Here is a 19038-nt window from a genome sequence, read left to right as displayed (position 1 = left end):
AATAGTGCAAACTGGTTTAATGGAAAACATTCCTGGTGTTGAACACATTTTACAGCTACTTGCATTTTGTTGGATTTAATTGTTATTTATGTAAGAGCAGATAGTGAGACCAGGTAATGTTGTACAGAAATCTAAGGTCCAAGCTCTGGAGATCCCTCCCTAACCATCTCTGTACGTCCTTAATACATACCTCTGATCAGGTTTTTGGTCACTGGACCAATATCCCATGGGGCTGTCAATTGTCTAAATGCACCCTTCAACGTTTTAGATCTTACAACAGGTATATCCCAGTTAATACAATCGGCATTACACTAGAGGATAAACAACTTTCATAGGACTGAATGCCATCACACTGTTGCACAGCTCAGTTTAATTCTTGTTTGATGTAAACCAAGTTATGTTAAATAAAAAATAAGCAACCACTCAAATTTACAAGGAGACAAAACCCAGTCCAATGTTGAACAGTTTATTTACAGTGATGGGTCTCAGCTCTTTGTACAAAGTCACAAGCCATCATTCCCTACAGGACTGGGTCTAAATTATAGAAATACAAGTACTAAGCACAATAAGCTTCATCCAGTCAGTTTAGTGACTCTCCCCCAGCGTGTGCTTGTCAAACAGGTACTCTTCCAGGCCATACTTGGGGGGCTCCCAGTCTCTTCAGGTTGGTGATGTGATCACCAAGCTTCTTGATCATCTTCACTTGTCCATCCAAGTAGTGGGTCTCCAGGAAGTCACACAACTGAAAGAAGGAAACTAGTTATGTCCAGCAGCAGATATCAAGGAATGTCAGCTTCCACTTGAGAATTTAAATTTTAATCCTCTTGAAGTGGAGTATAGTCAAGCAGTGAAATTGATGGAATGAGATTAAACTTACTGCACAATAAGTGATCAGATCCTGGGATCACTGAGACATATTTACTAGACAATGTCCACAGGAGGCCACCTTCCTCCGTCCCTTCCCAAAGCTCAATAAAAATCCACCAACAAAGCTATTGGGCGTGGTAATCCTTTAATTAGGCGCAAACACAGCAAGGTTCCACAACCTCCAACTTACCCAAAAGCCCACATGAGAAACTTACATGATGGTCGATGCTCCCAGTGGAGAGTCTGTGCAGATCCAGCAGACTCTGGTTGACATTCTTCTCCATCTGCAGAGCTCTCTGCATCACCTCCAGACCATTGCTCCACTCAGCCTGCTCTGGTTTCTGGAAAGCAACATTGCACGTATAATGGATGAAACAAACCTGCAATCAAATGTCAACATTATCATGAAGCAATGTGTTAGAATATAAAATTGCCATGAGGCCATCACAACCATTGGAGTCATATTAATGAAGCAAATAGCATATTTAAGGGGAGGCTAGGCAAGTGCATGGGAGAGAAAGGAATAGAGTGATATGTTGATCGGATTAGATGAAGCAAGGAGAGAGGAGGCTCTTGTGGAGCATTAAAACTGGCACTGACCAGCTTGGCCAAATTGGAATCAGTTGCCTTATATTGATGGCCTTTAGTTTTGCTCTGCCCCACATGTGAAAACATTCTCTTTGTATCTACTCTATCAAACATTTCATAATTATATGGAACTCTATTTGCTCACCCCTCAGCCTTCTCTTTTCAAGTGACCCAGTGGAGAGTTTGTGCAGATCCAGCAGACTCTGGTTCACATTCTTCTCCATCTGCAGAGCTCTCTGCATCACCTCCAGACCATTGCTCCACTCATCCTGCTCCGGTTTCTGGAAAGCAACAGTTCACATATAATGGATTAAACAAACCTACAATCAAATGTCAACATTACCATGAACCAATGTGTTTGAATATAAAATTGCCATGAGGCCGTCACAACCATTGGAGTGATATTGATGAAGCAAATAGGGGAGGCTAGGCAAAGAGACCCAGCCTGTTCATTCTTTCCTGATAGGTATAGCTATACCCTCACATTTCTGGTATCATCCTTGTAAATCTTTTTTACACCCTCTTCATTTGTTCTGTAAGTGTGCCTCATCATAGATTCATACAGCACAGAAGGAGGCCATTCAGCCCATTGTGCCTGTGCAGGCTCTTTGAATGAGCGATCCAATTAGTCCCATTCCTCAGCTCCTTCCCCATAGCCCTGCAATATTTTTCTTTTCACCTATATATCCAATTCACCTTTTTAAAGTTGCTATTAAATCTGCTTCTACCATACTTTCAGTCAGCATGTTCCAGATCAAAAGAACTCGTAGCGTAAAAAAAATTCTCATCTCTCCCCTCTGGTCCTTTTCCTTTCATGTTGGTGTTTCTCTGAGATCCAAAGCTGTGACGTCTGGTTTCAGTGCAGAAGTGGTTCAGTCCTGGATTAGCTGATGAGAGGTGTTGGCTTCGATTAAAACTCTGCTTTAGATGGGTCAGAGGGGATGGCAGTGATTCTGATCCGGAGCCAATCACGCCACAGGCATTGCCCTTTCGGGGGAGATGCCATCAATGAGCACAGTTGACCCACCTGAACCGAACACGTGTCTGTGTATTTATACTTGTATAGGCCGAAGGATCCAAGATGCAGTGACTGTCCTGCAGTCACAAAGGGCTTCGAGCAAACTGATGGACATCACATGGTCACACTCACTGGCCACCATGGTAGGCACCAGAGACTTCGATTCAGGCCTTGGGGTTATTGGGTTTGGGGATCCTTTTATCCTTTCCACAAGATCTCTTTGAATTCAATGTCACTCCCTGTGATGAATCGGGATGGCGATAGGCACAGCAAGCCCAAGGTGGTGAGAAGCTTCCTTTGCCATTGCTGAATTTTCATACAATAGCACAGATCGAATAAGGTGACGGGAAACTTTGAGAGATGCAAAGACATTAACGAGGAATGACTGAAGACAGCAATTTCATTTCACTCACTGCAGTTCTCAACTAATTAACTTATAAACATTGGATAAATACAGTTGCAGTGTCAACATTTGAATTCATTCTTGGGGTGAAGGAGACACATGGAGATCCAGTAGGATTTGGAGAGGATGATTGTGATTTGGTATGAAATGCACAATGGGACTGAATACAAATAGATACATTTATGGAGAAGCTGATTGTTACACTCATAATAAATGGTTAGACTGAGTACTGTGTGCAATGAGCAAGTGTGACCTTAGCTCCTTTATTACAATTCCAGAGTGCAGGTACCTTGTGGGCAACCTGCTTATATACTGTGCTCCCAAGGGATGCTGGGATCCCTTGGGACTCTAACAGGTGGGCCCTCTGGTGGTCAGGAGTGATGCAGGTTACAAGGGGTTAAATACATAACATCACTCCCCTGTGAAGTCAACAGTACACTTATTTACAAGGTGAGACGATCTGAGGCTTTGCGCTCCCCTATCGATCGTCTCCGTACAAATGCTGGTGAGGGTGGGTTGGTCCGTTCTTCACTGGCCTGTTGGGCAGCCGGCCTTGCCGGGCTGCTGGGGATGATGAGTTCGGTTTCGTGGTCAACTATGATGTCAGTTGCCACTTGTGTGTGTTGGAAGGTCAAATTTGGTGGGGTCCTCTTCAGGTTGTTCGTAGCTGTTGGAGAACCGCAATTTGATTTGGTCCATGTTTTCTATGCGTTTGTCCATTGGTCAGTTTGACCTGAAAAACCCTATTCCCCTCTTTGGCTGTAACCGTGCCAGCGAGCCATTTGGGATCATGTCCATAATTGAGCACAAACACAGGATCATTGATCTCAATATCGTGTGACAAATTTGCATGGCCATGGTACACACTCTGTTGATGTCGCTTGCCCTCCACGTGATCATAGAGGTTAGGGTGGACAAGAGACTTGTTTTAAGCGCTCTTTTCATGAGCAGCTCAGCTGGGGGAATCCTGGTGAGTGAGTGGGGTCTGGTGCAGTAGCTGGGACAATCTGCAGGGAGCCTTTCAACACACATTGCAAGCTTTGCTTGATGGTCGCACACACACACACACACACACACAGTAGTGAGGGAGTGCTGCACTGTCAGACAGGCAGTATTGCGGGAGCGCCGCACTGTTGGAGGGACAGTACTGAGGGATTGGTGCACTGTCGGAGGGGGCAGTACTGAGGGAGTGCTGCACTATCGGAGGTGCCATCTTTCAGATGAGACGCTAAACCGTCTGCTCTCTTAGGTGGACGTCAAAGATCTCAGGATGCTATTTTGAAGAAGCGCAGGGAAGATCTCTCTGGTTTCCTTGACAATATGTATCCCGAACTAAAACAGATTCTCTGGTCATTCTCTGCTGAACTTGATTGACTGTAAAGAGCTTTGAGACATCCTGAGGCCGTGAAAGGGCTATGTAAATGGAATTCTTTCTTCTTTCTAAGAGGATAAGCATTCCCAAGGCTGCCACAATGAAGTCCAGATGCAAGGAGATATTCGGATGCAAGTCTTTCTTTCTTTTTGGACAGCAGTCCATTTCATTGCTTGTAAAATGTCATCGTAACATAACAAGAATTGAAAATCCCACGGTCCGCGCCACATTCTAGCTCCTGTGTGTACAGGTGCTCACTAAACCTGGAAGTGATGGAGTATCTGAGCACTTGCGCTTGTCACATTCCTCACACGCACTGTCCAGTCACCTGACCCGCTGTCGGTTGCTTTGCAGACTCACTGCTCTGTCTTTGGATGTTGCATCCACAGATACCTGCAAATGACCAACCCACTGAACAATTCAGAACTATAAAAAATACACTGACTTGCAAATAACAGAGGATTCAATGAATCTTTCAAGGTGGCCATTAACTGCTCCAGGCAGAGCACGGACGATGGGGTGTTCTCTCTGTCTGCCTGACTCTCTTCCGCGGCTATGTCAGTGCCCGGGTATCCCTGCAGAGGGAGCACGCGGTGTCTGCCGGTCTGCTTGAGGCTTTCCGTGACCGGTGGGCACCAGAGGGACTACAGTGCAACGTGGATACAGGGAACTAAATTATAATTTGAAAAGTTTTTAATGTTAGTTTTGTCATAATGTGGACCTTACAGTTTATTCCCCCTTATAAAGTTGGCACTTATGGTTTAAGTGTTTCTGATAGCTGATTTAATCATCCCAATTAATTAGCCCAAAGAGTAGAGGATTAATTTAAACCTGTGATTCTGAATATTTGAACTGTGTTTGAGGAAATTTTGGACAATTGAGATCCTCATTGAGTTGTCAGCCAATGATTCTCACTTTTCAAAGATCTGACTGGCTCTGGGAGTGCATCCACCTCCTCCCTTTAATTGATTGGTGCTCTGAGAGGCTGCAACTTCTGATTGGATATTGAGGACTGCCACACCCTGGATTATCGCTCAGTATTAATACAGGAGTTTGAGGTTGGTTAAATGTTATCTTGGTACTTCTACAAAGTTTATACTTCAGAAAAATAAACACCACTAAAATGGCTTCTCAAGTGCGTCAGAACTACCACCAGGATTGTGAGGATGCTGTCAACAAGCAGATCAACATGGAGCTATATTCCTCCTACGTTTATCTCTCTATGGTGAGTTTTGTGTTTTTTTGCCACTTCACAATGGGGACTATGTAATGTGAATTTATGAAATCCCGTGCTGTACCCTGCCCATCTATTTCTCTCTGTTGCCCCCCAGCCCAATCTATGCAGTGAACTCACTTTTAAAGCTATAATGCGAAATAATTTATCTTCCTGTGTACTCATTAACAAACTGCCTCTGTTCCTTGCAGTAGCTGTACCATACTCTGATATTGAATCTTGATGATTCTTTCCTGGGCTCTTGAGCTTGAAGTTTATCTTGAATGCATTCTGCACTCAATGTGAGGAATTCAGAATTTGTTTCCTCATTCTAACTCACTCCATGGACTTTCCTTACATTGCTGGTTCAATGGGTGATGTCATAAACAGCTCAGCCATTTAGGAGGGAAGTCAGGAAGTATTCTTTCCCACCAGTGTGGTGGAAATCTGAAACGCTTTCTTTCCCAGCCATCCCTCACCTCCACAGGGGGAGGATGGGAAGAAAGTGTTACAAATGCTTGCTTCCCTCCTGTTGTTTTTAAACTCTTAATCTTAAATACCCATTTGTTTCCTTTCTGTCTTTCCTCTCTGTCTTTGCTTTATTGGTGGTAAAGGCTTCATCAATTGTCTGTACTCAGTGGCCTCTCCCTTAACCCCTGTGAACTTCACCAATCACCTCACATTGAGGGGTTTTCATAACTTTTATTCCATAGCACCTGGTTCTCAAAAGTTTTGATGGTGCTAAATTCATGCTGCTTGTGGTAGTTTAATTCTTTGGCATGACTGGAGCTAGTAAAACTCATTTTGTTTTTCTCCTCTTTTGTATGATTATGAATTCTGCACTGTGGCTAGATCTCTACTTTAATGGGGTTGCTCGGTGTTCCAATACTGCCCTTCAACTGGCCTGAACACACTAGATCTGTGTCAATAAACAATGATTATTAGAGTGTGCTAATGGTAACCAGGATATTAATCTTGTTAGGGTTCCTTCACTAATTTTGAGTGGTAAATTAGAACATTAATCTTATCAAATTTGAATTGGTGATCATGAAATGATGCAACAGAGGAGGCCATTCAGTCCATTGTCTGTCGCTGACTGTTTGGTGGAGCGATACAACTCGTCCACTCTGTTCCCATTGCCTTGCAAATCACTAAGTTTCCCTTTTTGCTGGAGGTGAGATTATCCATTATCTTTACCAGGTTAGTTGTGTATGGGCTAGTTTCCATAACTACATACAAGTTCAATGAGGCTGAGCCCTTGAAAGCAAGAGCAATGAGCTTGGCTTTATGTACAATGCCCATGATAATTGGTCTTCCTTGCAATAAACTACTCTTCTGATCTCTCTGCAGTCCTTCTACTTTGACCGGGATGATGTTGCCCTGCGTCACTTTGCTGAGTTCTTCAAAGAGCAGTCACATGAGGAACGAGAGCATGCTGAGAAACTGATGGAATTTCAGAATCGACGTGGGGGCCGGATTATCTTGGCGGACATCAAGGTTTGGCTCAATAAACGAGAGGGGCCTTCTGTCTGGATCCCCTGAGACTGATTGTTCCCAATACATTCTCTAAAGCGGTTGGTTCCAATTTATAGCACAGAAACCAGCCATTTGGACAAACTGGTCTATGCTGGTGATCAGGCTCCAGACAACATCTCTCACCTTGCTTTATCTTGCAACATATCCTTTTATTCCTTTTTCCCACATGTACTTATTAAGCTCCCCCTTAAATACATCTGTGCTATTCACCTGATCAATTTGACTCCAGTGGTTGATGGCTTAATGCAGTAATTCTCTATTCAACACACTGATTCATGGTATCCTAGAATTCTGATTAAATTTTTTTTTCAGCCCTAATTCCTTCAATACATTGTAAGTGAACATGAGAATTTCCTCTTCAGAAACCAGAGCAGGATGAGTGGAGCAATGGTCTGGAGGTGATGCAGAGAGCTCTGCAGATGGAGAAGAATGTGAACCAGAGTCTGCTGGATCTGCACAAACTCTCCTCTGAGAGGACAGATCCTCATGTAAGTTCCTAATGCTTTAATGTGGGCATTTGACTAAGTTGGAGGTGGTGGAACCTTGCTGTCCTTGAATCTAATTTAAAAAGATCTCTGTTGTCTTTTTTGGGGTAGATATTGTAAATGTGTCCCTGTGATCCCAGCACCTCTTGTACAGCAAGTTTTCATCAATTTCAATTGCACCACTTAACTATCCTCCCAGTTCAAAAGGATTAAAATCCAAACTCTTCAGGGGTAACCTCCAATGTTCCTTGATATCTGCTACTGGCCATAACTCATTTCCCTCTTCTCCTTCAGTTGTGTGACTTCCTGAAGACCCACTACTTGGATGAACAAGTGAAGATGATCAAGAAGCTTGGAGATCACATCACCAACCTGAAGAGACTGGGAGCCCCTGAGAATGGTCTGGGAGAGTACCTGTTTGACAAGCACACCTTGGGAGAGTGACAGAAGCTTGTGTTTATATAATTGAGACTCTGACCTACTTTTGACTTAGTACAGGCTAAGAGACCTGGGCTCTTGATGTGAAATGTAATTTACAGTATTGGACTGTAAATAAACTGTCCAATATTGGATTGGTTTTGTCTCCTTGCAAGTTTGATTGGTTGCTTATTTTCTATTTATCATAACTTGTTATAGGCCCAATATTTCACTTGGCTATGCAATAGTCTTGCCCTGGGATTCAGTCATAGAATGCTAACAGCACAGGAGGACATTCAGCTGGTCGAGCCTGTGCTGGCTCTCAGCAAGAACACTTCAGCTAGTTCCACTCCACTGCACTTTCCCTGTAGCCCTGCAATTTTTTTCCCTTCAGGTGCTTGTCGAATTCCATGATTCAATCTACCACTACCAGCCTCTCAGGCAGTGCAGTACAGATATTAACCACTCCCTGCATAAAAGCTTTCCTCAAGTCAGCTGTGGTTCTTCTGCCAATTGCCTTAAATCTGTCTGCTGGTTGTCTACCCTTCTGCAGGTGGGAACAGTCCTATAATTTTTTTTTTTGCTGTGGTAATTTCAAGATATTGACATGTATATTCATAAAAACATAAATAGGAGCAGTAGTAGGCCATTTGGCCCTTTAAGCCCTTCATTGCCATTCAATATGATCATAATTGATCCTTTAACACAACACCATATTTCTGCTTTTACCCCATCGTCCTTCATGTCTTTTCTATCAAGATATCTATTTCCTTCCTAAATATATTCAGTGACTTGGGCTCCACTGCCTTCTGTGGTCAAGAATTCCCTAGCTTCACTACCCTCTGAGTGAGTGAAAACGTCTCATTTCAGTGCTAAATTTCCTACCCCCCTATCCTGAGCTTATGCCCCTTTTTTTTAAATTCTAGACTTGCCAGCCAGGGGAACCATCCTCCCCGCATCCAGTCTATCTAACCCAGTCAGAATTTTATGTTTCAATAAGATCCCCTATCGCTCTTCTAGTGAATACAGGCCTAATCGACCCCAATCTCTCTTCATAAGACAATCCTTCCATCCCAGGAATCAGTCTGGTGAGCCTTTGCTGTGCTCTCTCTTGCTTAAAGAGACCCAAAACTGTGCACAATACTCCAGGTGTGGTCTTACCAAGGCCGTGTAAAACTGTAGCAGGACATCCTTACTCCTGTACTGGGGGAAAAATTGGAAATATTACATTTGGTTTCCTCCTCTATTTATAGATGTGATTAGCTGGGGTCCAAGCACTAATCCTTGCCCACCACCCAGGAAAAACCTGTTTATTCCTATCAATTAACGAATTTTCAATCCATGCCAGTATATTACCCCCAATTCGATGTGCTTTAATTTTGCATACTAAACTCTTGTGGGACTTTAACCAAGGCCTTCTGAAAATCAAAATACATTACATCCACTGGTTCTCCCTTATCTAATCTCAGTTACAGCCTCAAAAAAAACTCCAGTAGGTTTGTCAAACATGGTTTTCCTTTCATAAATTCATGTTGACTAAGCATTTCCTTTAATTCCTCTTGCTCACTAGACCCTTAGTTCCCTAGCATTTCTGCGTTATTTGTGTTCTCTTCTGAGAAGACAGAACCAAAGTATTTAATTGTTCTGCCATCTCCTTGTTCCCCATTATAAATGATCCCGTTTCTGACTAAAGGACCTATATTTGTCTTCACTAATCTTTTTCTTTTTACATACTTGGAGAAACTTTTACATCGGTTTTTATGTTCCTTGCAAGTTTCGTCTCATATTCAATTTTCCCCCTCTTAATTAATCTCTTGGTCCTTTTTTGCTGAATTCTAAACTGCTCCCAATCCTCAGGCTTGCTACTTTTTATGGCAACATTGTATGAGTCTGTTACACTCATAATAAATGGTGAGACTGAGTACTGTGTGTAAAGCGCTAGTGTGACCTGAGCTCCTTTTAATAAGATTCCAGAGTGCAGGTACCTCGTGGGTGGCCTGCTTATATACTGTGCTCCCAAGGGATGCTGGGATCCCTTGGGACTCCAACAGGTGGGCCCTCTGTGGTCAGCTGTAATGCAGATTACAAAGGGTTAAATACATAACAGACAGCTCTTTGGATCTAATACTATCCTTAATTTATTTTGTAAACTATGGTTGGGCCACTTTTCCTTTTGTGTTTTTGTGTCAGAAAGCAATTCCTGCATTTGTTCCTTAAATGTTAGCCATTGACTGTCCACCTCATGCCTTTTAATCACTCTTCCGAAACTATCATAGCATTCCTCATACCTTCGTAGTTTCCTTTGTTTAGATTTAGGACCCTAGTTTTGGCTTGGACTACTTCACTTTCCATCTTCATGAAGAATTCAATCATGTTATGGTCACTCTTCCCTAAAGGACCCCGCACAACAAGACTATTAAGTAACCCCTTCTCATTGCACAATACCCAATCTACGATAGCTATTCAGACATGTTGAAGATCTAATTTCAATTCTTCGTATACATAATGACTCAAAAGTCTGGTTACTGTAAACTCACTAAGGTGCAACCTGATCTATCTTTATTCCAGCCCAAGAGAGCCAGGGTGACAAAGACACCCAGCTTATATACACAGGTGACCAAGCACACATACATACAGCCCGATGACGTCCGACCGTGGCTCTGGTGTCTGGTGACCCCCAAACATTAATACACAACAGTATATCTTGCAAATTCTATTCATGCATTTCAATCTAGCGTTGCAATACTGTAATACAACAGCTGAAAATGTTTATGTTTCTTCAGCCACATAAGACAGTGGGACCACAGGTTGATTTTAGTGTCTTAAAGGAGGCAGAGAGGTTTACATAATAACATGCATATGCCATTTGTCACCTCGAGCTTGCTCCCCCATTCAATAAGATCATGGCTGGTCTGAACTTGGCCTCAACTCCACTTTCCTGCCTGTTCCCCATAACCCTTCACTCCACTATCTTTTAAATAGCTATCCATCTCCAACTTAAATGTATTCAATGAACCTGCCTCCACACACACACACACACACACACACACTCATACAGTACTGAGAGAGTGCTGCACTGTCAGACAGGCAGTATTGAGGGAGCGACGCACTGTTGGAGGGGCAGTACTGAGGGATTGCTGCACTGTCAGAGGGGTAGTACTGAGGGATTGCTGCACTGTCAGAGGGGGCAATACTGAGGGAGCGCTGCACTGTCAGAGGGGCAGTACTAACGGATTGATGCACTGTCGGAGGGGGCAGTACTGAGGGAGCGCTGCACTATCGGAGGTGCCATCTTTCAGATGAGACGCTAGACTGTCTGCTCTCTTAGGTGGACGTCAAAGATCTCAGGATGCTATTTCGAAGAAGCGCAGAGGGAGATCTCTCTGGTTTCCTTGACAATATCTATCCCTAACCAAAACAGATTCTCTGGTCATTAACACACTGCTGAACTTGATTAGCTGTAAAGAGATTTGAGACATCCTGAGGCCGTGAAAGGGCTATATAAATGTAATTCTTTCTTCTTTCTAAGAGAATAAGCATTCCAAGGCTGCCACAATGAAGTCCTAATGCAAGCAGATATTCGGATGCAAGTCTTTCTTCCTTTTTGGACTGCAGTCCATTTCATTGCTTGTAAAATGTCATGGTAACATAACAAGAACTCAAAATCCCACGGTTCGCGCCACAACTCTTTTAGAGGAGACAAAATAAAACATTTAAATCAAGTACCCTCCATAAACATATCCACTTGTGCATTTCATACCAAATAACAATCATCCTCTCCAAATCCTGTTGGATCCCCATGTGTCTCCTTCACCATAGGAATGGATTCAAATGTTGACACTACAACTGTATTTATCCATGTCATGTTTTTGCACCTAAAATTTCATTCTACAGCCAACTGTCTTATCTGTGTCCTAAAGTTGCTTACAGCCTTCCTCACAGTTAATCTATCCGATCCAATACCCTTTCCATCACAAAGACCACATACTTCTGTTATGTATGGAGAAAGAGTCAGACTGAACACTGTGAGCTCAAAGTAAAATGTGACCTTTGTCTTTTATTGCAGGTCTCCAGAGTGCTTCTCCAATCTGTGAGGCCTCCTTAAATACCTGTGCTCCCAAGGGATTGTGGGATCCCTTGGGACTCCAGGGGATGAGCCCTCTGGTGGCTGTACAGAGTATAGACAAGTTTACATATATAACAACACTCCCCCATAAAGTTAACAGTGTAACTAGAAGGTGAGTCGATCTGGGACCTTTCTTGCCCTGGTTGATCGTCTCGGTGTGAATGCCGGTATTAGCGAATCATCTATTGGGCCCTCGCTGGGCTGCTCTGCCGCTGGCCTTGCTGGGCTGCCCGGTGTGGTGGGTCCTGCTGGGCTGCTGTGGATGATGGGTTCTGCTTCGTGGCCAACCGCGGTGCCGGTTCCCACTGGTGTGTATGTTGGGGGGTCAAAAAATGTAGGGTCCAAAGTGGGTTGCTAACGTTCGTCCGTGAATCTGAGTTTGATTTGGTCCAAGTGTTTCCGGTGAATGAGTCAATTTGAAAGTTTGACCAGCAACACCCTGCTCCCCTCTTTGGCCATGACAGTGCCGGGAAGCCACTTGGGACCTTGTCCATGATTCAATACAAATACAGGATCATTGATTTCAATCTCGCATGACACATTTGTGCTATCATGGTATGTACTTTGTTAAAGCCGCCTGCTCTCTACCTGTTCATGTAGATCAGAGTGAACGAACGAGAGCCTTGTCTTAAGTGCTCTTTTCATGAGCAGTTCAGCAGGTGGGATCCCAGTGAGCGAATGGGACCAGCTCCAGTGAAGCACACGGTTTTTCACGAGGGATAATAACAATGTGCTGAGGCCCGGTAAGAAGTTACCAAAATAGTTCAGGAGTCCTAGAAATGACTGCAGCTCTGTCACGTTCTGTGGCCTCGATGCGTTCTCGATTGTCTCCACCTTCGAATTGGTGGGCCTCATGCCGTCCGCCGTGACCTTCCTCCCCAGGAACTCCACTTCAGGTGCCAGGAAAACGCACTTCGAACATTTTAACTTGAGCCCCACGCAGTTGAGTCGACTAAGAACCTCCTCCAGGTTCTGCAGATGCTCAACTGTATCCTGACCTGTAACCAAGATGTCGTCCTGGAAGTGCGCGGGATCGACTTCAGTAAGCTTTCCATGTTTCTCTGGAATATCGCCGCCGCTGATCAAATTCCAAGCGGGCATCTGTTATCAATGAAAAGACCTTTGTGCGTGTGGATGTAGATGAGGCCCTTCAATGATTCCTCCAGTTCCTGCATCACGTAGGCTGAAGTCAAATCCAGCTTCGTGAACGTCTTTCCTCCCGCCAGCGTTGCAAAGAGGTCACTGGCCTGTGGTAGCGGGTATTGGTCATGCAGGGAGAAACGATTGACATTTACTTTGTAATCACCACAGATTCTGACGGCGCAATCTCCCTTGAGGACTGGGACAATAGGACAGGCCCACTCATTGAACTCGATCAGTGAAATGATGCCTACTGTTTGCAGCCGGTCAAGCTTGATCTCTATCCATTCTCTCAAAATGTACGATACTGCTCTCGCCTTCTGATGGATGGATCTGCACTTTTGCTCCTTTGAATTTCCCGTGCCTGGTTCGAACAGCGAAGGGAACTTGTTTAAGACCTGGGCACACGAAGTGTCGTCAGCGGGCTCGGACGTCGTTCCACTTCCAGCATATCTTTCCCAGCTAGTTCCTGCCGAGTAGCGTGGGACCATTGCCCGGTACCACCCAGAGTGGTAGCTTGTGCCATGCTCCATCATAGGAGACCTTTACGGTAGCACTGCCGATTACGGGAATCAATTCCTTTGTGTAAGTTCTTAATTTTGTATGAATTGGAGTTAAGACTAGCCTTGAGACCTTGCTGCACCACAATTTTTCCAAAGTCTTTTTGCCCATGATGGACTGGCTCGCGCCTGTGTCCATCCCCATTGACACCGGGAGTTCATTTAGTTCAACATTCAGCATTATCAGGGGACACTTTGTGGTGAATGTGTGCACCCCATGTACCTCTGCCACCTTGGTCTGAGGCTCTGGTTCATCGTGATCTTCCGTCGATCTGTCCTCATCTGCACCATGGTGGTTTGCAGGAGTAACAGGATTTACAGCTCACCTGCACAGACGTTGGAGGTGCCACATTGTTCTACAGCCCTTGCAACTGTACCCTTTGAATTGGCATGAATGAAAACAATGATCACCCCCACAGCGCCAACAAGGTGTTAATGGCCTTGCATTCATCACCCTTGATGGTGGACTCTGAGACATCTGCGGACATGCAGCTGCAAGCATGTGTGACCTGCCCTGTATGTTGCGATTTGAAAACAACATCACTTTTTTCACAGTACTTGTAGCAACACTTGTGTGCTGAGAGATTTGCTTCGTATTGTCACTGGTGGCAATGAACACCTGGGCTCTCGCTATGGCTTTACTCAAGGTTGGGGCCTCTATCGTGTAAAGGGTTTTCACAGGGTTGTTGTTGTGCCTTGGTTGTCTCTCTCTGGGCTTCTGCCCTCACAGCTTATGCCTGGCCTGTGAGGTACCCTGAGTGCTGCAAGAGCACCCCTGGAGAGACTGTGTCCACAGCTTATGAAGGGGGTTTTGAGACTCGTGCGTCCCCACAGCTTATGCCTAGCCTGTGAGGCACCTGTGAGTGTCAAACACTCCTAACCCCTTCTTCCCTAGCCTGTGACACACAGTTGAGCGTTTTCGAGGCGCTCCTAGCTTCCCTTACACGGTTCTGACATAAGACTCACGATCAGGAGATGTAATACAATAGAACTGAGACAAGGTGATTCCAAGAGGAACTTTAGGCTTCCAATTTATTTGACAAGGTGTAACTCAACAAACAGCAATTCACCAACAAAACAATCCCCCTAAATCCCACTAAAACGGACCCAACGAAAATCTTTACACCAGTTTAGCAGTACAATGCCCAACCTCCCACCTTTCCTGGCCTAACTGAGTTGGGAGTTCTGGGGACCGGAGGTTATACTCACTACTGTGCCTTCCGCAGTCTGGTGGTTTGTTTCTTCTATCTTCGGTGTCTTCGGACACTGGTTTTCCTTCAGTGTCGAGAGGCTTGTGGTTGTGGTTGTTGAATCACGAGGGCAGGGAAAATCATCACTTCTTTTCCGACATCAGAAACCCTTTTTTTATAGACAGATTATCCAGTCCGCCTCTCCTGCTGAAGTCGATTCTTCTCATTGGTGGACCTTTTGATTTTGAAAATTGCAGCAGTTTTAGATTGATGTTAACCTACTCAAGGTTTGAGTGGGTGTTGATTGCATTGGCCTCCTGTAGCCATTGTGCTAGTCTGGCCTGAGCCAGATATTTCTATGCCTGATGAAAAAGGTGTTGGAATATGAATGTGGCATTGTTTAAATGTTAATGTTTTCAAGGGGCAAGTTTCCAGGATATACAGTTCCCAGACAATTTGATTAGTTCCAATGTCCAGTTTGGCCCTTTTGATACTGACCCCACCCCTTTTCTTGCAGACCTTTGAAAAAATCCCAAATTCGATTAAAGATCGTAGTTTCTTCCATGTGCACTTTAGGATTTCAAACTTTCTGGTAGATAGTTCCAAATTAAATTCCCTTTCCTATGAGTCCAAACACTGCGGGGGGGGTCTCCATTTGTGTCCCAAAATTTTCCTTCCATCGGTTTCAATTCACAGCACAGACTGATCCCACAGCCCTTTTCCTTCTGGGTAAAATGAGGGGGTTTTCGTCCTCCCCTACATAATCCCCCATCTGACACAGTCAGACACCACTCGAGTGTGTCAAAGTTCAGGGTGGTGAGAAAACCCTAGGTCTCCCAAATTGCCCAACTTTCCCCAGTTTAACTCTAAACTGATCCCGTCGATATATATCGTAATTCCTTTTAACGCAGTACTAAACACAGAAATCCAACAGGTTACAATACACGACAGCAACATACATATACGTACTTAAGGTTACAGCAGTAATTGTACATTGAGTCTCATTTCGGTCTCAAACGTAAAACAAAGAAACCTGCCCTGCAAACTCCCCGGGGGCCATGTATGAAAACGCAGTCATCCCTGGAAATAACAAAACCGCCTAAGTGTCGCGGTCAAGCTTTGTTTACACACCTTGAGTGTTTAGCAACGGCTCTCCTGGCTGTGTAGTAGCCTGAGGAACTGCGTTCTTTTTCTTTTTCTCCTGAGCTTACAGCTTGTAACTAGCAGATAAGCTACAATCAGGAGTTGGCCGATTACTAAGGCATGCGATCCCACCCGGATCCATGCAGGTATGTCTGCCCGTATTCCCAAATCCCACCATGCTGGGGGTTTAATCTGGGCAATCTCCCCTGCTAGAATTTCAGTTTTCTGCTCCATGGTGTAAAAAATGTTTTTGAGACAAATCCACTGCCTGGAGGAGGGCTGTAAGTTTCTCAGGTAGTGGGGCAATGGGATAGCCAAACTGGGCGACATATTGTTGTAGATGGCTGAGGTTGTTTTGTACCGTGAGGTGAATCGTGGAAGGTTCAGGGATGGGTGTGATTCTGGTGTGTCCACTTGAACCTCTGCCCTGGGTTTAAAGCAAAAGCTGCTGTACGGAATTGGACACCACCTTCCCGGTCCGTGTTCATACCGTTGGGCACTTGTGGTGACACAATATGTCCCACCGACTACATATGCTACCTGTGGAGGCATGTGGTTAGGGGCCATTACCTCCATTGTGCAATTGATAGGCTCTGCCCCAGCAGTGCTGAACCCGCATTGTGGCCTTGCAAAAGCGTTCAAGTGCTGGGGGCACAGGATTACCTGTGCTCCCCTGCTCCGACAACCCGAGAGGTCTGTACCTGTCACAGTGTGCTCCCACATTGTGACATAAGGTGGGACCTCTTGGAATCGAACATGCACCCCTCCACGAATGACTCCCACATTCTCCACTCGGTACAGGGGTGCTGGTCGTGGGGACGCCCCCATCACGGGCATCCTGACCACCACACCCATGATGGTATGGTTTGACTTTCCACAGTCCACCGGTACCGGGTAGGCTTCCAATGCTACACGAAGTTGGCAAGGACTCAAAACATTATCATAAGGGTGCAGTGCTGCTAAGTGCTGGTTGCTGATCCAGGAGAGGACCTGTCCCTGTCTCAGATCCTCGAGGTTACTCCGTCCCTCTCCCAGCAACCAGGCCCCATAGAGCACGCACACCTCATTTTGGGCGGCTTGATCGGAGGCGTTTCTATCCTCCCGAATCAAGGCGTTTACAGCCCTGGCCTGCGCCTCCAATTGAGAGATAATCTCCTTTAAGTGAACTGTCATTGCCACCTCTTCGTGGAGCGCGAATCCCACTACGGTATTCTCGTCCCCCAGGACTTTGCGCAGCTGATTCTTTAACCCATTTATCTGGAGGGCCAGCTGCATGTTATTCAAACTGTTTATGGCGGACGCCCCGGTGTTAAACCCCGTAAGAATGTCATTTAAAGTGCCAGGCTTCTGCCTGCCCGGTTCGGCCCTATCCCACTGTTTATACAAGTCTGTCACTTTGACATCCCCGAAGTCCAGTTCATAGAACTTCCGGAACATCTCCCTGGTATAACAGCTCGGTTTCCCGGGGACACCACGTAGGTAGGCGGACTTCTGTCAGATTTAGCACCACTGATGCGACTGCGTAGTGTACCCCCTGATAAAATAGTTTCTCGGTAGGGACCAACACTAAACCATTCCCCGGCCCCCTGATTGTTGTCGGGCACTCGTGTGGGACGGTGGGCTTGGCCGTGGGTGGGGGTTTTCTTTCCCGAACTACAAGTTCGGTGGCATTTACTGGTACCCGGGGATTGGGGATCACACACGCCTCCCCGCTGCGATCCCATACCACCCCATCCCCGACATCCTGCCACCACCTATAAAAAGCAATGGAGGCCCCCTCTGAACACACGCGAGTGGATCCCCACATACACAAATAAATTCCTTGTTCGTACGCCCACCATTTCTCCCAGCACACCGTGACCCCGCCAGATGACCCCATGATGGTTCGGTCGGTATCATTATCCAGACGTTCCCAGTCCGAGTGTCGGTCTCCCATGTCCCTCTTGAGCTTTCTGAGCCACCACCACCGTCCCAGAGGTATGTCCCCTTGGCAAGTTAGGCATACCTTCCTGCCTTCTGTCACTCTCACTCTGGAAGTGGCCACAGTGATCTCCGGGCAGGGGACGGAGGCCTCTCCGTAGGTAAAGTCCTTATGGTTGGAGTACTTGGTGGAGTTCGATCCCAACCACCCAGGCCATTTCCCCTTGTGGGAGTAGGTGACCTGGCCATCCGCCACCGGAGTCCCTTCTCCTGTGGTCACTGTCGGCGCTCTGCTCCTGGAGCATCCGAAAACTAGGGAGTCCTCGGTATCCCCTCAGTGCCCGGTGCAGTCCTTAGCAATACCAGCATCACTAACGTCCAGTAGGGAGGTGTTGACATCTGAAAGACAAGAAGAACATGGCCTTGCCTTGAGAGACCTCTCCAGGCTCGGCCCACTTAACATGTTCCAAACACAAAAATGCTGTACCCAACCGTCACTGCCTTACCTAAACACATATACTCACAACACAAAGTAACAAAACAGGAAGGGAAAATATACACACCGCCACCCGTCCCCGGGTGGCCAGGCTATATCCTGTCACTGTACAGGCGTCGTCAACCACTCGGCTGACTGTACCCTGGGGACCAGGATGTCCTCCGCTGAGGGGCTCGTATGGTCCCCCTTAATGATTCTTGTGCTGCCCTCCAAGGCCCTCCCGAGCCCCGGATAATCAGTGGGAGACCCTTGCTAGCGCAACAGAGCACCCTCCCTGTTGTCTTTCGCCGTATCAGTCTGGGGCGGGAGGCTAAGTAAACAGGGGACCACGGCGCCCTGGGCTGTGGCACTCTGTGATTCCTCCTTACTGTCGGTGCAGAGTCCCACGTTATGGGCTGCAATGCCATCTCCTCCACCTCTTGGGCTAGCCCCAGCTGATCCACCATGGGAGGTTCAGCTTCCCCTTGAACCTTGCTAATGGTAGAGCCTTTCTCCCTACTTCTGTTAGTGGGCTGGGAACCTCTACCCAGTGGTGGGATAGCCTTACAGGAGCAATGAACCAGC

At 45.9% G+C, this 19038-nt stretch overlaps 1 protein-coding gene across 1 annotated transcript; it reads left to right on the top strand.

Moving 5' to 3' along the window:
• Positions 1 to 5371: 5371 nt before the first annotated feature.
• Positions 5372 to 7926, top strand: LOC139262196 (ferritin heavy chain, oocyte isoform-like). Its single transcript, XM_070877340.1, has 4 exons — positions 5372 to 5473; positions 6812 to 6958; positions 7360 to 7485; positions 7777 to 7926. Exons 1-4 carry the CDS (start codon positions 5372 to 5374, stop codon positions 7924 to 7926), a joined length of 525 nt encoding a protein of 174 aa, XP_070733441.1.
• Positions 7927 to 19038: the final 11112 nt, after the last annotated feature.

Source organism: Pristiophorus japonicus, chromosome 4 (assembly GCF_044704955.1).
Source record: "Pristiophorus japonicus isolate sPriJap1 chromosome 4, sPriJap1.hap1, whole genome shotgun sequence".
NCBI lineage: Eukaryota > Metazoa > Chordata > Chondrichthyes > Pristiophoridae > Pristiophorus > Pristiophorus japonicus.
The sequence above is the reverse complement of the archived record's forward strand: the minus strand, read 5'-3'. Positions and strand labels throughout refer to the sequence as shown.

Bases quoted from the DNA above. Each gene is read 5' to 3' on its own strand.
- LOC139262196 (XM_070877340.1), top strand. From the start codon at position 5,372: ATGGCTTCTCAAGTGCGTCAGAACTACCACCAGGATTGTGAGGATGCT. The intron at 5,474-6,811 runs GTGAGTTTTGTG...ATCTCTCTGCAG, and splicing joins CCTACGTTTATCTCTCTATG to TCCTTCTACTTTGACCGGGA. The intron at 7,486-7,776 runs GTAAGTTCCTAA...CTTCTCCTTCAG, and splicing joins CTGAGAGGACAGATCCTCAT to TTGTGTGACTTCCTGAAGAC.